At 39.8% G+C, this 19,039-nt stretch overlaps 1 protein-coding gene across 2 annotated transcripts in view; it reads left to right on the plus strand.

The window, feature by feature from the left end:
• TTYH1 (tweety family member 1) overlaps positions 1-18,135 on the plus strand; it is a 278,708-nt gene extending 260,573 nt beyond the window's left edge. For both annotated transcript variants that reach the window (XM_053690745.1, XM_053690746.1), the window contains exons 13-14: positions 10,064-10,142; positions 17,372-18,135. In XM_053690745.1, the coding sequence (XP_053546720.1) occupies positions 10,064-10,142; positions 17,372-17,455 (163 nt within the window). In that variant the 3' untranslated portion in view covers positions 17,456-18,135. The remainder of the gene's footprint in view (positions 1-10,063; positions 10,143-17,371) is intronic.
• The last annotated feature ends 904 nt before the right edge of the window (positions 18,136-19,039 follow it).

Raw genomic sequence — 19,039 nt, forward strand, 5'->3', positions numbered from 1 at the left:
CCCACATACCCCTAATCTAACCCAAACCCCCCTTAAAATAACCTAACACTAATCCCCTGAAGATCATCCTACCTTTACTCGTCTTCACTCAGCCGAGCCACCGATGGAACTGAAGAGGAGACCCGGACCAGCAGAAGTGATCCTCCAAGCGGCGCTGAAGAAATCTTCCATCCGATGAAGTGATCCTCCAAGCAGCGCTGAAAAAGTCTTCCATCCAGGCGATGTCATCTTCCAAGAGGCGCTGAAGAAGTCTTCTATCCGGGCGATGTCAATCAGATTGAGCTTGCATTCTATTGGCTGATCGAAACAGCCAATAGAATGCGAGCTCAATCTGATTGGCTGATTGGATCAGCCAATCGGATTGAACTTGAATCTGATTGGCTGATTCAATCAGCCAATCAGATTTTTCTTACCTTAATTCCGATTGGCTGATAGAATCCTATCAGCCAATCGGAATTGAAGGGACGCCATCTTGGATGACGTCCCTTAAAGGAGCCTTCATTCTTCGGTAGTCCGTCGGTAAAGAAGGATGTTCCGCGTCGGCGGGATGAAGATTCAAGACCCGGCTTGGAAGATGACATCGCCCAGATAGAAGACTTCTTCAGCGCCTCTTGGAAGATGACATCGCCCGGATGGAAGACTTTTTCAGCGCCGCTTGGAGGATCACTTCATCGGATGGAAGATTTCTTCAGCGCCGCTTGGAGGATCACTTCTGCCGGTCCGGGTCCTCTTTGGGGCATGCCCCACAAATGGCCCTTTTAAGGGCTGGTAAGGTAAAAGAGCTTTGAACTTTTTTAATTTAGAATAGGGTAGGGCATTTTTTTATTTTTGGGGGTGTTTGTTATTTTATTAGGGGGCTTAGATTAGGTGTAAGTAGCTTAAAATTGTTGTAATATTTTTAAAATGTTTGTAACCTATTTTTTTATTTTTTGTAACTTAGCTTTTTTATTTTTTGTACTTTAGTTAGTTTATGTAATTGTATTTAATTGTAGTTATTTATAGGTAATTTATTTAATTTATTTAATGATAGTGTAGTGTTAGGTTTAATTGTAACTTAGGTAAGGATTTATTTTACAGGTAATTTTGTATTTATTTTAGCTAAGTAGTTATTAAATAGTTAATAACTATTTAATAACTATTCTAACTAGCTAAAATAAATACAAAGTTACCTGTAAAATAAAAATAAATCCTAAGATAGCTACAATATAATTATTATTTATATTGTAGCTATATTAGGGTTTATTTTAAAGGTAAGTATTTAGTTTTAAATAGGAATAATTTATTAAAGTATAGTGTAGTGTTAGGTGTAATTGTAACTTAGGTTAGTTTTTATTTTACAGGTAAATTTCTCTTTATTTTAGCTAGGTAGCTATTAAATAGTTAATAACTATTTAATAGCTATTGTACCTAGTTAAAATAAATTGAAATTTGCCTGTAAAATAAAAATAAATCCTAAAATAGCTACAATATAATTATTATTTATATTGTAGCTATATTAGGGTTTATTTTAAAGGTAAGTATTTAGTTTTAAATAGGATTAATTTAGTTCATAATATAAATATTATTTAGATTTATTTAATTAATATTTAAGTTAGGGGGGTGTTAGGGTTAGTGTTACACTTCGGTTTAGGGGTTAATAAATTTATTACAGTGGCGGCGGTGTAGTGGGGGGCAGGATAGGGGTTAATAAATTTATTATAGGTGGCGACGGTGTAGGGGGGGCAGGATAGGGGTTAATAGGTATAATGTAGGTGGCAGCGGTGTCCGGGAGCGGCGGTTTAGGGGTTAATACATTTATCAGAGTTGCGGCAGGGTCTAGGAGCGGCGGTTTAGGGGTTAATACATTTATCAGAGTTGCGGGAGGGTCTAGGAGCGGCGGTTTAGGGGTTAATAACTTTATTTAGTTGCGGGGGGCTCCGGGGAGCGCCGGTATAGGGGGTAGAACAGTGTAGTTAGTGTGAGTGCTTAGTGACAGGCTAGCAATAAAGCTGGGAAAAAGCCGAAGAGCAGCGAGATCGGATGAGTGATAACTCTCACAGTCCGCTACTCATCGCCCCGCAGCTTTTTGACAGCTTTATTTGATAACTTAGGCAAAAATTTTCAGGTCCGCGGCGGCGATGTGAGGCGAGCTTAGGCGGGCGTATTGGGCCAGCAAAGGCAGGAAAGTTGACACGTTGATAACTACCCCCCAAAGTGTGGAGAGAGGGTTTGCTAGAGCTTGATTAGGAATAAATTGCAGCTGAGGGATTGGGACAGTGGACAGTGGGCAAATTGAGAATAGGATTATTTTCAATGGGGATTGGATGACCAGCAGTTATGCTTAAAATTCAATCATGGGGTTACTTCTGTGCAAAGGATCCATTCTTTTTGATTCACTGACTTCTGTTATGACTCGTTATGGGAAAGGACATAATTGTGACATTCATAGAATATTAATGCTAATATGCTATATTGGCTCTCATAGAATATAATAGCTGTTAAAATTACTTAGCAGCTGTTACACTGCTTGACCACTCAGACCTCAAATAGTTTGCATTTGATAGTCAGCATCCCAACTTTGATAGTCTGCAGTAATGTTGCAGAACTGCCACTATTAAAGGTTTGTAGGCATTAGTCCTGCTTTGTTTACTTCTAAATCAAGCTAATGTGGGGGGGTTTTCAGCATGATTACTGAATTTTGTATATTGTGTTCTCTTCTTCACACTCTTGCCTTGCAAATCTTCATTGGTTAATGCTGTTAGGTTGAGCCAAGATAAATAGAAATTAAATCATACTTATCACAATTTCCATATCTTGACTTAACAAAATAGCATTCACTGAAATTATTTAATGTTACAGTTTTTAACAAAGGTGGTATTTAGCAGGAAAATGATCTAAGTATCCTAAATTGAATTTTACAAAATATGATCTTCTTTTGCATATTTTGATTCCTGGAGAAACGTGGATCTATGATTTATGATATCAAGAACATAACAATATGAGGCTAGCAGTTGCTGCCAGTAGAGCAATCTAACTATGATAATCACTTGACAGATAGAAGGACATGAAACCCAAATGTGACCCCCTTCCTTGAAAGAGGAGCCTCTCTCTCACATTCCATACACTGTCCACAGGTGCCACATAGGGGAGGTGATCATCACTACCATGGTGATCACCTGACAATTAGAGGGGCGTGACTCCTCATTTTAAAGATGGGGTCTCATATCCCTCTAATTAAATTTGAGTGGTAGATGTGGGGCTAAACCCTCCCCATCCACTAGAAATGACCTGGATTCTAGTGGGGCATGGGGTGCCTCTCTTTCAAATGAGAGGATACTTATCCGTCTAGTATAAACAGGAGATAGGGACTTTGGTAGAGTCCCCCTCCCCATCAGTGAAAATAGCATTTTAAATACTACTTTAGGTTTTTGCAGTGTTACAGTGATCACCTGCGTCTTTTTTTATAAGGGCAGACTGCAGGGGTCTCTTGTCTAGTAAAAAATTAACAGGGTCCCCAGGATCTGCATCAGAAGGGCACTCCTCAGGAGAATCACAGGAAGTCAGGCTCCGCTTAGTGAAGAGAACAGCGCCATATGTTGTCCTTCACTCTGAAGGGATTAAAGAAATGTAGTGATTAATTCAGTGGATAACTTTTACAAGCACTAATACAAAAGACAAGACAGACTCTATCTGCATCACATAGCCATATGGAATGTTGACACATCAGTGAAGCGATAATTGCTTTTCATAAATAGTTACAGTTTCTCCTCCCTATGGAACTCACACTTCAGTGCAAATGCCTTTTTTTAATATATATATATATATTGCTTTTATTTTGAAACATCGGAGCTCCTAAAGTGTTTAAAATGTAAGAACAGAACCATATAGCACCCTAGATTAAAGCTTCTTGGGTCTCTGATAGCTAATGCAGTTCATTGACAAGTCCTAGGACCATTATACAATAAAGGAAAGGTTTCCCTAAGGAATGTGTGCTTTATTTATTTTTCCTGCAGACATATGGTATTTACAAAACATAATTTATGCTTACCTGATAAATTTATTTCTCTTGTGGTGTATCCAGTCCACGGATCATCCATTACTTGTGGGATATTCTCCTTCCCAACAGGAAGTTGCAAAAGGATCGCCCACAGCAGAGCTGCTATATAGCTCCTCCCCTAACTGCCATATCGAGTCATTCGACCGAAACAAGCCGAGAAAGAGAAACCATAGGGTGCAGTGGTGACTGTAATTTAAATTAAAATTTAGACCTGCCTTAAAAGACAGGGCGGGCCGTGGACTGGATACACCACAAGAGAAATAAATTTATCAGGTAAGCATAAATTATGTTTTCTCTTGTAAGGTGTATCCAGTCCACGGATCATCCATTACTTGTGGGATACCAATACCAAAGCTAAAGTACACGGATGAAGGGAGGGATAAGGCAGGCTTAAATGGAAGGAACCACTGCCTGTTGAACCTTTCTCCCAAAAATAGCCTCAGAAGAAGCAAAAGTATCACATTTGTAAAATTTTGAAAAGGTATGAAGCGAAGACCAAGTCGCCGCCTTGCAAATCTGTTCAACAGAAGCCTCATTTTTAAAGGCCCAGGTGGAAGCCACAGCTCTAGTAGAATGAGCTGTAATCCTTTCAGGGGGCTGCTGTCCAGCAGTCTCATAGGCTAAGCGTATTACGCTCCGAAGCCAAAAGGAAAGAGAGGTTGCCGAAGCCTTTTGACCTCTCCTCTGTCCAGAGTAAACAACAAACAGTGTAGATGTTTGGCGAAAATCTTTAGTAGCTTGTAAGTAAAACTTTAAAGCACGGACCACGTCCAGATTATGTAAAAGACGTTCCTTCTTTGAAGAAGGATTAGGACACAATGATGGAACAACAATCTCTTGATTGATATTCTTGTTAGAAACTACCTTAGGTAAAAACCCAGGTTTTGTACACAGAACTACTTTATCTGAATGGAAAATCAGATAAGGAGAATCACATTGTAAAGCAGATAACTCAGAGACTCTCCGAGCCGAGGAAATAGCCATCAAAAACAGAACTTTCCAAGATAAAAGTTTGATATCAATGGAATGAAGGGGCTCAAACGGAACCCCTTGAAGAACTTTAAGAACCAAGTTTAAGCTCCATGGGGGAGCAACAGGTTTAAACACAGGCTTAATTCTAACCAAAGCCTGACAAAAAGCTTGAACGTCTGGAACTTCTGCCAGACGCTTGTGCAAAAGAATAGACAGAGCAGAAATCTGTCCCTTTAAAGAACTAGCTGATAATCCTTTTTCCAAACCGTCTTGGAGAAAGGACAATATCCTAGGAATCCTAACCTTACTCCATGAGTAATTCTTGGATTCACACCAATAAAGGTATTTACGCCATATCTTATGGTAGATTTTCCTGGTATAAGGGTATCAATGACTGACTCGGAGAAGCCACGCTTTGATAAAATCAAGCGTTCAATCTCCATGCAGTCAGTCTCAGAGAAATTAGATTCGGATGATTGAAAGGACCTTGTAGTAGAAGGTCTTGTCTCAGAGGCAGGGTCCATGGTGGAAAGGATGACATGTCCACTAGGTCTGCATACCAGGTCCTGCGTGGCCACGCAGGCGCTATCAAGATCACCGATGCTCTCTCCTGTTTGATTTTGGCAATCAGTCGAGGGAGCAGAGGAAACGGTGGAAACACATAAGCCAGGTTGAAGAACCAAGGCGCTGCTAGAGCATCTATCAGTGCCGCCTCTGGGTCCCTGGACCTGGATCCGTAACAAGGAAGCTTGGCGTTCTGGCGAGACACCATGAGATCCAGTTCTGGTTTGCCCCAATGATGAACCAATGGAGCAAACACCTCCGGATGGAGTTCCCACTCCCCCGGATGAAAAGTCTGACGACTTAGAAAATCCGCCTCCCAGTTTTCTACACCTGGGATATGGATTGCTGATAGGTGGCAAGAGTGAGTCTCTGCCCAGCGAATTATCTTGGAGACTTCTAACATCGCTAGGGAACTCCTGGTTCCCCCTTGATGGTTGATGTAAGCCACAGTCGTGATGTTGTCCGACTGAAATCAGATGAACCTCAGGCTTGCTAACTGAGGCCAAGCTAGAAGAGCATTGAATATTGCTCTTAACTCCAGAATATTTATTGGGAGGAGTTTCTCCTCCTGAGTCCACGATCCCTGAGCCTTCAGGGAATTCCAGACTGCACTCCAACCTAGAAGGCTGGCATCTGTTGTTACAATTGTCCAATCTGGCCTGCGAAAGGTCATACCCTTGGACAGATGGACCCGAGATAGCCACCAGAGAAGAGAATCTCTGGTCTCTTGATCCAGATTTAGCAGAGGGGACAAATCTGTGTGATCCCCATTCCACTGACTGAGCATGCATAGTTGCAGCGGTCTGAGATGTAGGCGCGCAAATGGCACTATGTCCATTGCCGCTACCATCAAGCTGATTACTTCCATACACTGAGCCACCGAAGGGCGCGGAATAGAATGAAGAACACGGCAAGATCTTAGAAGCTTTGATAACCTGGATTCTGTCAGGTAAATCTTCATTTCTACAGAATCTATCAGAGTCCCTAGGAAGGAGACTCTTGTGAGTGGGGATAGAGAACTCTTTTCCTCGTTCACCTTCCACCCATGTGACCTGAGAAATGCCAGAACTATGTCCGTATGTGACTTGGCAATCTGAAAGCTTGACGCCTGTATCAGGATGTCGTCCAGATAAGGGGCCACTGATATACCTTGCGGTCTTAGGACCGCCAGAAGCGATCCCAGAACCTTTGTAAAGATTCTTGGAGCTGTAGCTAACCCGAAGGGAAGAGCCACAAATTGGTAATGCCTGTCTAGAAAGGCAAACCTTAGGAACCGATGATGATCTTTGTGAATCGGTATGTGAAGGTAAGCATCCTTCAAATCCACTGTGGTCATGTACTGACCCTCCTGGATCATAGGTAGGATGGTCCGAATAGTTTCCATTTTGAACGATGGAACTCTGAGGAATTTGTTTAAGATCTTTAGATCCAAAATGGGTCTGAAGATTCCCTCTTTTTAGGGAACCACAAACAGATTTGAATAAAAACCCTGTCCCTGTTCCGTTTGTGGAACTGGACAGATCACTCCCATAAGTAGGAGGTCTTGCACACAGCGTAAGAATGCCTCTTTCTTTATCTGGTTTACAGATAATCTCGAAAGGTGAAATCTCCCTTGAGGAGGGGAAGCTTTGAAGTCCAGAAGGTATCCCTGAGATATGATCTCCAACGCCCAGGGATCCTGAACATCTCTTGCCCATGCCTGGACGAAGAGAGAAAGTCTGCCCCCTACTTGATCCGTTACCGGCTAGGGGGCCGTTCCTTCATGCTGTCTTAGAGGCAGCAGCAGGCTTTCTAGCTTGCTTGCCTTTGTTCCAGGACTGGTTAGGTTTCCAGCCCGGCTTGGATTGAGCAAAAGTTCCCTCTTGTTTTGTAGCAGAGGAAGTTGATGCTGCACCTGCCTTGAAGTTTCGAAAGGCACGAAAATTAGACTGTTTGGCCTTTGATTTGGCCCTGTCCTGAGGAAGGGTATGACCCTTACCTCCGGTAATGTCAGCAATAATTTCCTTCAAACCAGGCCCGAATAGGGTCTGCCCCTTGAAGGGAATGTTAAGTAATTTAGACTTTGAAGTCACGTCAGCTGACCAAGATTTTAGCCATAGTGCCCTACGCGCCTGGATGGCGAATCCAGAATTCTTAGCCGTTAATTTAGTCAAATGAACAATGGCATCAGAAACAAAAGAATTAGCTAGCTTAAGTGTTCTAAGCTTGTCAAGTATTTCAGTCAATGGAGTAGCTGTCTGAAAGGCCTCTTCCAGAGACTCAAACCAGAACGCCGCAGCAGCAGTGACAGGCGCAATGCATGCAAGGGGCTGCAGGATAAAACCTTGTTGAATAAACATTTTCTTAAGGTAACCTTCTAATTTTTTATCCATTGGATCTGAAAAAGCACAACTGTCCTCGACAGGGATAGTGGTACTCTTTGATAGAATAGAAACTGCTCCCTCCACCTTAGGGACCGTCTGCCATAAGTCCCGTGTGGTGGCATCTATTGGAAACATTTTTCTAAAAATAGGAGGGGGGGAAACGGCACACCGAGTCTATCCCACTCCTTATTAATAATTTCTGTAAACCTTTTAGGTATTGGAAAAACATCAGTACACACCGGCACTGCATAGTATTTATCCAGTCTACACAATTTCTCTGGCACTGCAATAGTGTCACAGTCATTCAGAGCAGCTAATACCTCCCTAAGTAATACACAGAGGTTCTCAAGCTTAAATTTAAAAGTAGAAATATCTGAATCAGGTTTCCCCGAATCAGAAATGTCACCCACAGACTGAAGCTCTCCTTCCTCAGCTTCTGCATATTGTGACGCAGTATCAGACATGGGCCTTAAAGCATCTGCTCGCTCTGTATCACATCTAACCCCAGAGCTATCGCGCTTTCCTCTAAATTCAGGCAGTCTGGCTAATACCGCTGACAGGGTATTATCCATGATTGCCGCCATGTCCTGCAAAGTAATCGCTATGGGCGTCTTTGATGTACTTGGCGCCATTTTAGCGTGAGTCCCTTGAGCGGGAGTCAAAGGGTCCGACACGTGGGGAGAGTTAGTCGGCATAACTTCCCCCTCGTCAGAATCCTTTGGTGATAATTCTTTTAAAGATAACAACTGATCTTTATTGTTTAAAGTGAAATCAATACATTTAGTACACATTCTCCTATGGGGTTCCACCATGGCTTTTAAAAATAATGAACAAGGAGTTTCCTCTATGTCAGACATGTTTATACAGACTTGCAATGATACTAGCAAGCTTGGAAAACACTTTAAAACAAGTTAAACAATAAAAAACGTTACTGTGCCTTTAAGAGAAACAAATTTTACCAAAATTTGAAATAACAGTGAAAAAAGGCAGTTAAACTAACAAAATTTTTACAGTGTATGTAACAAGTTAGCAGAGCATTGCACCCACTTGCAAATGGATGATTAACCCCTTAATACAAAAAACGGATTAACAAAACAAAAAATACGTTTTTTAAACAGTCACAACTGCGACAGCTCCACTGTGGCTTTACCTTCCTCAATACACAACTTTTGAAGCCTTTTGAGCCCTTCAGAGATGTCCTATAGCATGCAGGGGACTGCTGAGGGAAGCTGAATGTCTCTATCTGTAATTTTAACTGTGCAAAAAAGCGCTAAAATAGGCCCCTCCCACTCATACTACAACAGTGGAAAGCCTCAGGAAACTGTTTCTAGGCAAAAATCAAGCCAGCCATGTGGAAAAAACTAAGCCCCAATAAGTTTTATCACCAAAGCATATATAAAAACGATTAAACATGCCAGCAAACGTTTTATATTGCACATTAATCAGAGTATATACCTCTGATAGTAAGCCTGATACTAGTCGCTATTAAATCACTGTATTTAGGCTTAACTTACATTAATCCGGTATCAGCAGCATTTTCTAGCAATTCCATCCCTAGAAAAACTTAAAACTGCACATACCTTATTGCAGGATACCCTGCACGACATTCTCCCTCTGAAGTTACCTCACCCCTCAGACATATGTGAGAACAGCAGTGGATCTTAGTTACTTCTGCTAAGATCATAGAAAACGCAGGCAGATTCTTCTTCTAAATGCTGCCTGAGATAAAATAGTACAACTCCGGTACCATTTAAAAACAATAAACTTTTGATTGAAGAAAAAACTAACTATATTACACCACTTTCCTCTTACTACCTCCAGCTATGTTGAGAGTTGCAAGAGAATGACTGGATATGGCAGTTAGGGGAGGAGCTATATAGCAGCTCTGCTGTGGGTGATCCTCTTGCAACTTCCTGTTGGGAAGGAGAATATCCCACAAGTAATGGATGATCCGTGGACTGGATACACCTTACAAGAGAAATACAATTTCTCCAGTATATAGATTTTCACTGTGTAAATAATTGGGCTGAATACAGGTGTGACAATTATTCTTGTTTTCTTGTGAATCATTTTACCATTTATTGTTTTTTTTTATGAGTTTTTCTTTTTCCTTCTGTGTCACTTTTAGGAATCAAAGCGGTTTGTTCAGTGGCAATCCTCGATTTGAAAATGTTCCATTGATTGAAAGGCAGTCCCCACCCCCGTCGGTAAGTCCTGATTAGAATTAATCCAAGTACTTCTTTCTCTAAGGCCTATTCCAATCCATCAGATTAAATGTCCTTGCAAATAAGTGTGTAATTCAGCTGGGGTGTTTTTGACTTTTTTTTTTTTAAGTTGTAACCCAAACTTGTCTGTATAAATTACTTTAAGCGGCATTATAGTGCAAACATTTCATGCTCTAATATGTTAGACCATGTTATTTTTGTAATGCTCACAGATGAACTCTATGCTTAAGCCTCTAAGTCAGTGTTTCTCAATCGCGGTTCTCAAGTACCCCCAACAGGCCTGATTTTCATTATAGCTGAACCAGTGCACAGGTGAAGTAATCAGCTGATCAGTAACCATGGTTACTAACCTGCTCTCATCCATCGGATTATTATTTCACCTGTGCCTAGTTCAGCTATAATGAAAACCTGGCCTGTTGCGGGTATTTGAGGACCACGGTTGGGAAACACTGCTCTAAGTGACTGCCTTTACCGCTCGGGACCTGCAGTTTTTTGCAGCTCCCAAGTTTGATTTTATGAATGTATTTAACCCTTAGAGGAAATTTAAACATAGAGTATCACAGCAAGTAGTGCAAATATTGCATTCTGTTACAAAATAGACCACGTTATTTTTCCACTGCAATGTCCCTTTAAACTGCCAAACTGTTTACCCCTGTCTAAGCACCAGTCTTTTCTAGGCTCTTGCTTATTTTTTTACTTCCTGATTGGCTGTACCACTTGTAGTGTTTGAGGGGGTTCAATATAGATCATACAATGTGTTTTTAGCTCCTAAACTTTTGATGTGAAACAGAACATTTTGGGTCAGATTAAGAGTGTTTCGCTAACAGCGATATCGGTTTTAATTTTAACGTGGATGTATGTGCGTGTCTGATGTGGCACTCTTATAAAAGTAAACTGAACGTGTGAGTGCAAATCGCAATTTACGCTAGAATCATTACAGTGACCGCAGAGCTCTGGTTAACTGTTTCACGAAACATAAAAGTGTCACACAGCACCTCAAAAATACTTTCAAAAGTACAGCTACACTCATAATAACACTATCTAATAAAACATTTTTTAAAAACTATTTCACAAAAAAGTTAAAAGGGCTCAAAGATATGAGGTCTCAGGCAAATGGCGTTAACCTAGTGATATATACATATACATTTCTAAATTTATATATGTAAGCATATTTATATATATATATTTGTTTATATGTGTGTACATATGTATTTATTTATTTAAATGTGTATATATGTATTTACAGATATATATATATAAATATACACACATACATCTAAGCACATAATTACATATTTATACATATATAAACATATATATAAGTGCATTCGAGCCTTTGCAGTTAAGTAGATGTAAAATCATATTTATGCAATATTCATATTTAATAAAGTGTTATACTGTGTATTCACTGTAAATATTTCACATTCCAATGTTCTGCATATAAGGGAATGTGTTTTAAGCATTTTTAAATAGATATTCCTATCTATATCTGTATATATCTATCTATAATCATCTATATATATATATATATATATATATTTATTTATAGATATATATTATACCAAAATACCATCAGATATATGTAGAAATATATATTTATGAATAAATAGAACATATTCTGCTATGTAAAGAACATTGGAATGTAAAATATTAATATTTTCATGTCGGGTTAGCACACTGGAGAATATACAATCGGTTTACACACAAGTAGTGTGTTCGGGGGGTTTTTTCCGCTTTTTTTGCTCTATTGACTTCTATGAGGGAATATTCTAACTTCGGCTATTTGTGCGCATCAGGTTAGCACACATGCAAAAACTTTTTACTTTCAAATTGTAGTACAAGCGCTACCTGACATGTGCAAACAGCTTACGTCTAGTGAAGTTAGGGCAGGAGCATTAAATTCCGCTCCACTCGTAATCTGGCCCTTTATGGGGTTATAAATTTGTCTTCAAAGTCCCTTTAGGGATGCCACCTTTTCTTGAAAAAAAAAATACCCGCCATGCTCATTAGCATATATTTGAATAACTTATTATACAGTATAAATTAGAAACTAAAGCTGATTGGACTAATTTTAAACGACCATTGGTTTATAAGTAGATTCTAACACACTTAGAAGAGGTTTCATCACAATAGCATTTCTATTTCTATATTTAATCTTTATTTTCCATATGTCCCTTTAGGGGAACAAATAACTGTATCGTGTATACAGTTTGTTTCTTAAGTATAATTAGAGCTCATACGTTAGATGGCTTCACAGTGCAATATAAAACAGTAAAAATGCAAATAGAAAATGCAAATCACATGGTTGATCTGGAAATAACATTAACTGGAATGTGGCAGATGGGAGGTACTGAGATGGGATAAATCAGCAAGGTCAAATAAAGAACAGAACACAGAATCAGAGCAAATGAATTGCCTGAAGAGAATTGTGGATAGATTTGAAGAAAAGTCTAATCCATGGTTCAGAAAATCAGGAAATAAAACAGATTGGCTGGGACTCATATAAACAGTTTACAATTCTCCCACATATTACATAAAAAACAGGTGTATCACAATTCAGATATATGGGTTAACATTGCAAATCAAATGTATGCATACTGTATAATTTACATTCTGAACAATTTTTTTTCTCTATATTATTGTTCACAATGCAAAATGTATGACCAGAAAAAATCCCAGGAGTTATAGGCCTAGATGCAAAGTAATTGCCTGGTGAATATTAGAAAACAGATCAGGGGCCCGATCCGATATGCAGCGTCACCCGCAAAAGCCGGCGACACCAAATTCTGCGCTGGTTTGGTATCCTATATACGGCGTAACATAGAAGTTACGCTCGTATATTTGACCCTTCGGCCATAATTTTTTGGCCCATAGACTGGTATAGAAAAGCCGCACAGTTTGGTATCCAATATACAGCGTAAGGACTTAGGTGGCGAAAATGGAGAAATCTTACTCCATTTTCACCTCGCCACAAAATGCAGGCGTAGTAAGTCTTACGCTGAGTATTGGAGCCCCGTAACTCCCTAAACTGCCTGCAAAATAAAACCTAACACCTAACGCATGCGCAATGTCTATCTACCTGTCAACCGCAATCCCTAATAAAGTGTTTAACCCCTAAACCGCCGCTCCCGGACCCCGCCGCTATCTACATTAAATGTATTACCCCCTAATCTGAGCCCCCTACACCGCCGCCACCTATATTAACTATATTAACCCCTAATCTGAGCCCCCTACACCGCCGCCACCTATATTAACTATATTAACCCCTAATCTGAACCCCGTACACCGCCGCCACCTATATTAAATATATTACTCCCTAAACCTAAGTCTAATCCTAACACCCCCTAACTTAATTATTATTTAAATAAATCTAAATAATATTAATATTATTAACTAAATTATTCCTATTTAAAACTAAATACTTCTATAAAATAAACCCTAATATAGCTACCTAGTTAAAATAATTACAAAATTACCTGTAAAATAAATCCTAACCTAAGTTACAAATACACCTAACACTACACTATCAATAAATTAATTAAATAAACTACAATTATCTAAACTAAAATACAATTAAATAAACTAAACTATATTACAAAAACAAACAAACACTAAATTACAAAAAATAAAAAAAGATTACAAGAATTTTAAGATAATTACACCTAATCTAAGCCCCCTAATAAAATAAAAAAGCCTCCCCAAAATAATTAAATTTCCCTACCCTAAACTAAATTACAAAAGTAATCAGCTCTATTACCAGGGCCTTTTGCGGGGCATTGCCCCAAAGTAATCAGCTCTTTTACCTGTAAAAAAAAGAACAATCCCCCCCCCCCATTACAACCCACCACCTACACACCCCTACTCTAAAACCCACCCGATCCCCCCCTTAAAAAAACCTAAGTCTAACCCCCAAGTGGTCCTTACCTGTCCTGAAGACCGGCGGAGAAGGTCCTGTTCCAGGCAGTGAAGTCTTCTTCCAAGCGGCAACCTCTTCTTCTTCCAGGAAGCAGCTGGCACGGAGCGGAGGAGTTGAAGACCGATGACCACGGAGCTGAAAACCGTCCACTCTGGAACTGAAGACCGGCGATGCTGGAACTGAAGATCGGCAATGCTGGAACTGAAGACTGCAGAGCCATGGAGCGTGGAGGATCCTCTTCATACGATCTCCACCGTACACTGAATATGAATTCAAGGTATGCGATTAAAAATGGCGTCCCTTGAATTCTTATTGGCTGATTTGAGCCTTCAAATTCAAATCAGCCAATCGGATGAGAGCTACTGTAATTCTATTGGCTGATTTGAATAGCCAATAGAATGTCAGTAGCTCTTATTCTATTGGCTATTCAAATCAGCCAATAGAATTACAGTAGCTCTCATCCGATTCGCTGATTTGAATTTGAAGGCTCAAATCAGCCAATAGGAATTCAAGGGACGCCATTTTTAATCGCGTACCTTGAATTCCTATTCAGTGTACGGCGGAGATCGTATGAAGAGGATCCTCCACGCTCCATGGCTCCGCGGTCTTCAGTTCCAGCATCGCCGGTCTTCAGTTCCAGAGTGGACGGTCTTCAGCTCCGCGGTCATTGGTCTTCAACTCCTCCGCTCTGCGCCGGCTGGTTCCTGGAAGAAGAAGAGGTCGCCGCTTGGAAGAAGACTTCACCGCCTGGAACAGGACCTTCTCCGCCGGTCTTCAGGACAGGTAAGGACCACTTGGGGGTTAGACTTAGTTTTTTTTAAGGGGGGATCGGGTGGGTTTTAGAGTAGGGGTGTGTGGGTGGTGGGTTGTAATAGGGGGGTTGTTCTTTTTTTTACAGGTAAAAGAGCTGATTACTTTGGGGCAATGCCCCACAAAAGGCCCTTTTAGGGGCTGGTAATAGAGCTGATTACTTTTGTAATTTAGTTTAGGGTAGGGAAATTTTATTATTTTGGGTGGCTTTTTTATTTTAATAGGGGGCTTAGATTAGGTGTAATTACCTTAAAATTCTTGTAATTTTTTTTATTTTTTGTAATTTAGTGTTTGTTTGTCTTTGTAATATAGTTTAGTTTATTTAAGTGTATTTTAGTTTAGATAATTATAGTTTATTTAATTAATTTATTGATAGTGTATTTGTAACTTAGGTTAGGATTTATTTTACAGGTAATTTTGTAATTATTTTAACTAGGTAGCTATTAAATAGTTTTTAACTTTTTAATAGCTATTGTACCTAGTTAAAATAAATACAAAGTTACCTGTAAAATAAATATAAACCCTAAAATAGCTACAATGTAATTATTAATTATATTGTAGCTATCTTAGGGTTTATTTTATAGGTAAGTATTTAGTTTTAAATAGGAATAATTTAGTTAATACTATTAATATTATTTAGATTTATTTAAATAATAATTAAGTTAGGGGGTGTTAGGGTTAGACTTAGGTTTAGGGGGTAATATATTTTATGTAAGTGGCAGCGGTGTAGGGGGCTCAGATTAGGGGTTAATAAATTTAATATAGGAGGCGGCGGTGTAGGGGGATGAGATTAGGGGTTAATAAATTTAATATAGGTGGCGGCGGTGTAGGGGGATCAGATTAGGGGGTAATATAGTTAATATAGGTGGCGGCGGTATAGGGGGATCAGATTAGGGGATAATATAGTTAATATAGGTGGTGGCGGTGTAGGGGGCTCAGATTAGGGGGTAATATAGTTAATATAGGTGGCGGCGGTGTAGGGGGCTCAGATTAGGGGGTAATACATATAATATAGGTGGTGGCGGCGTCCGGGAGCGGCGGTTTAGGGGTTAATACATTTATTGTTAGGAGTGAGAGGGGGGATTGCGGATAGAGGGGTATATGTGTCGGGCTATTTTTGGGAGGTGTGTTAGACAGTTACGGGAGATTTAAGACTTTAGTAAGTTTTTTTAGGCGGCGGCAGTTTCTAAAGTGCCGTAAGTCACTGGCGACTCCAGAAATTTGTAGTTACGCTTATTTCTGGACATCGCTAGTTTGTCCGACTTACGGCACTTTAGCAACTGTCGGCGCCGTATATGTGATAGCCTAATGTGCGAGGTGAAACTACGGGCAGCGCAGGTTTTCACGCTTGTGCCGAAACCTGCGCCGTATATCGGATCGCGCCCCAGGTGTTTGTTTTTGGGGTATTTTTTTTTATCAATTTCCAATCAATCAGTAAAACTAGTAAATCAGAAAACAATCACATTTATAGTTCAATATTTCTAGATTTCTAACAATAACCGATATCCTTTTAAAACAGTTGTGAGCGTGAAAAATTAGTTTCAACAAGGAAAATTGTTAAAATAAAAAAATTAGATTTAGGGAAACCTTTATTAATGATATAGCTGACTGATATTTTAAAGTTTTCCCCAGGCAAGGCTTTTGAGAATCAATCAATAAATGTCTTATTGCAAGGTTGGCAAATGGATTGGAATCTCTAGAAAATCATGTAATAACCCACTTGATAAGTACCAGAATGCCATTTTTGTGAAGGAATCTAGGACACATAGATTCATATATATATATATATATATATATATATATATATATATATATATGTGTGTGTGTGTAAAAATATATAGAGGCATACCTTGTTCTATTGCGCTTCGCTTTATTGCGCTTCGCAAATTGAAGATTTGTGGCAACCCTGTGTCGAACAAGTCTATCGCACAACTTTTCCAACGTATATACACATATAAACACATAAATACACACACACACACATATATATATTGTGTGTGTATATATATATATATATATATATATATATATATATAAACACCCCTATATATACACAACAGCAGCTAAAAGATTATGACTCACTGAAGGCTCAGATGATGGGTATCATTTTTTAGCACTAAAGTATTTTTTAATTAAGCTATATACATTGCTTTTTTTAGACATAATGCTATTGCAGACTTAATAGACTACAGTATGGTGTAAATATAACTTTTATATGCACTGGGAAACAAAAAAGTTAGTGTTACTCACTTTATTGCTATATTTGCTTTATTGCGGTGGTTTGGAACCATACCCGCAATATCTCCGAGGTACAACAGTATATATATATAATTTTTTTTGTGCAACTAGTAAGTAACATATACGATAAATGAAGTTGAGAAAAAATGTTTATTTGTTTTTAAGTCAGTTTTTTTTAATAATCTTTTCTGTATTTTTTTTCCTTTCCTCCTTTTTACCTCTTCTGCGTCCACATCGTATCAAGCAGTATTCACCCAGCATGCGAACATCCTTCATCAGTGAAACCCAGGGAGAGACGGATTCACCAAGCAGGACAGAATTTGTATCCTAGATTACATACAATCGTCGCACTGGTTCCCTGTCTCATCCTGTGCAAACTAACAGACAAGAACATAGACTGAGCAACTGCGCTCTTAACCTTTTGGGCAGGGAGATTTCAATACCAGAACCCACTCTGCTTGGCATTAAACTCTCCTTCTCTATTGTGCTACAACGGTACACATCAAAACTACCCCACTGCCTTCATTTTCTATTTTTTATTTGATCGTATGGTTCATATTGTTTTTACCGTTCAGACTCTTTCCACATTTCTGTACCTTAAGTTCCCTACATTGGAGTTTCCAATGAACATTTATGGGGTCATCATCATTGCAGAGTTTCTGTAGAAAGATTTTTAAAATGATATATATATATATATAAAAGGAGCCAAGAAACTGAGGTTCGCTGCCAGCTGTGACAGTACAACAATACGAGCATTGGAATTCCAGCTCAGCCTTCTCTCTGAAGTCAAATTAACTGCAAGATAGCAATGATACCATCACTGGTTGACACTGGTCATATATGCCTTGCTGTATCGAACCATGACATTGAATATGTGGCACAAATGACAGCGCAAAGGACATTACTTCTACAAAACTCTCCTTCGTGAATCTGTTTTTAATTAGAGAATTTTAACACTAACTCATATTTTACATTGATAAGAAATAAAAGGGGAAAAAACTTTATTACAAATAGGATTTATATGCGTATGCTTTACTTGTAGTTGGTTAACCCCTTAATGACAACTGACGTACCAGGTACGTCATGCATTAACTTACAGTTAATGACAATAGACGTACCTGGTACGTCAGTTGTCTAAGAGAGTGCTGGAAGCGATCGCAATCGCTTCCAGCAGCTCTCAGGGTATTGCAGTGATGCCTCCATATGGAGGCATCCTGCAATACCCTTTCAGAAGACTCCGATGCAGAGAGAGCCACTCTGTGGCCCTCTCTGCACCGGTAGCGATGGTGCCGGTTCGTTGGTGGGTGGGAGCGCAACAGGGAGGCGGATGGGCGGCCCATCGCTACCCGGCATCCGGCTCCTGTAAGTGCAATGTGCACGCCGGGTGCCGGGAGCGTGCGGGGGCGCGCATGCGCGTGCGCGCGGGGGGCGCGCATGCGCGTGCACGTGCGCGCGCGCGATTAGCTACCCACACTGACACCAATGAGGAGGGAAGAGGGGGGAAAAAATAAATATATAAGGATCTGGGAGGGGGAGGGGGTTGGGGTATTGTGGGGGGCTGCTACACTACAGAAAAATTTAAAATGGCAATAAAAGATCAAAAAAACACTTTTTTGGGGGGCAAATTGGGTACTGGCAGACAGCTGCCAGTACCCAAGATGGCGGCAATTAGGTAGGGGAGAGGGTTAGAGAGCTGGGGGGGGGGATCATGGAGGTTGGGGCTAAGGCAGGAGTCCATCACAGCTAAAACATTTTATTTTTTTTTATTAAAAAAAAGAAAAACTCCTTTTATTTAGTACTGGCAGACTTTCTGCCAGTACTTAAGATGGCGGGGACAATTGTGGGGTGGGGGAGGGAAGAGAACTGTTTGGGAGGGATCAGGGGGTGGGATGTGTCAGGTGGGAGGCTGATCTCT

This window comes from Bombina bombina, chromosome 8, assembly GCF_027579735.1.
Source record: "Bombina bombina isolate aBomBom1 chromosome 8, aBomBom1.pri, whole genome shotgun sequence".
Classification (NCBI taxonomy): Eukaryota; Metazoa; Chordata; class Amphibia; order Anura; family Bombinatoridae; genus Bombina; species Bombina bombina.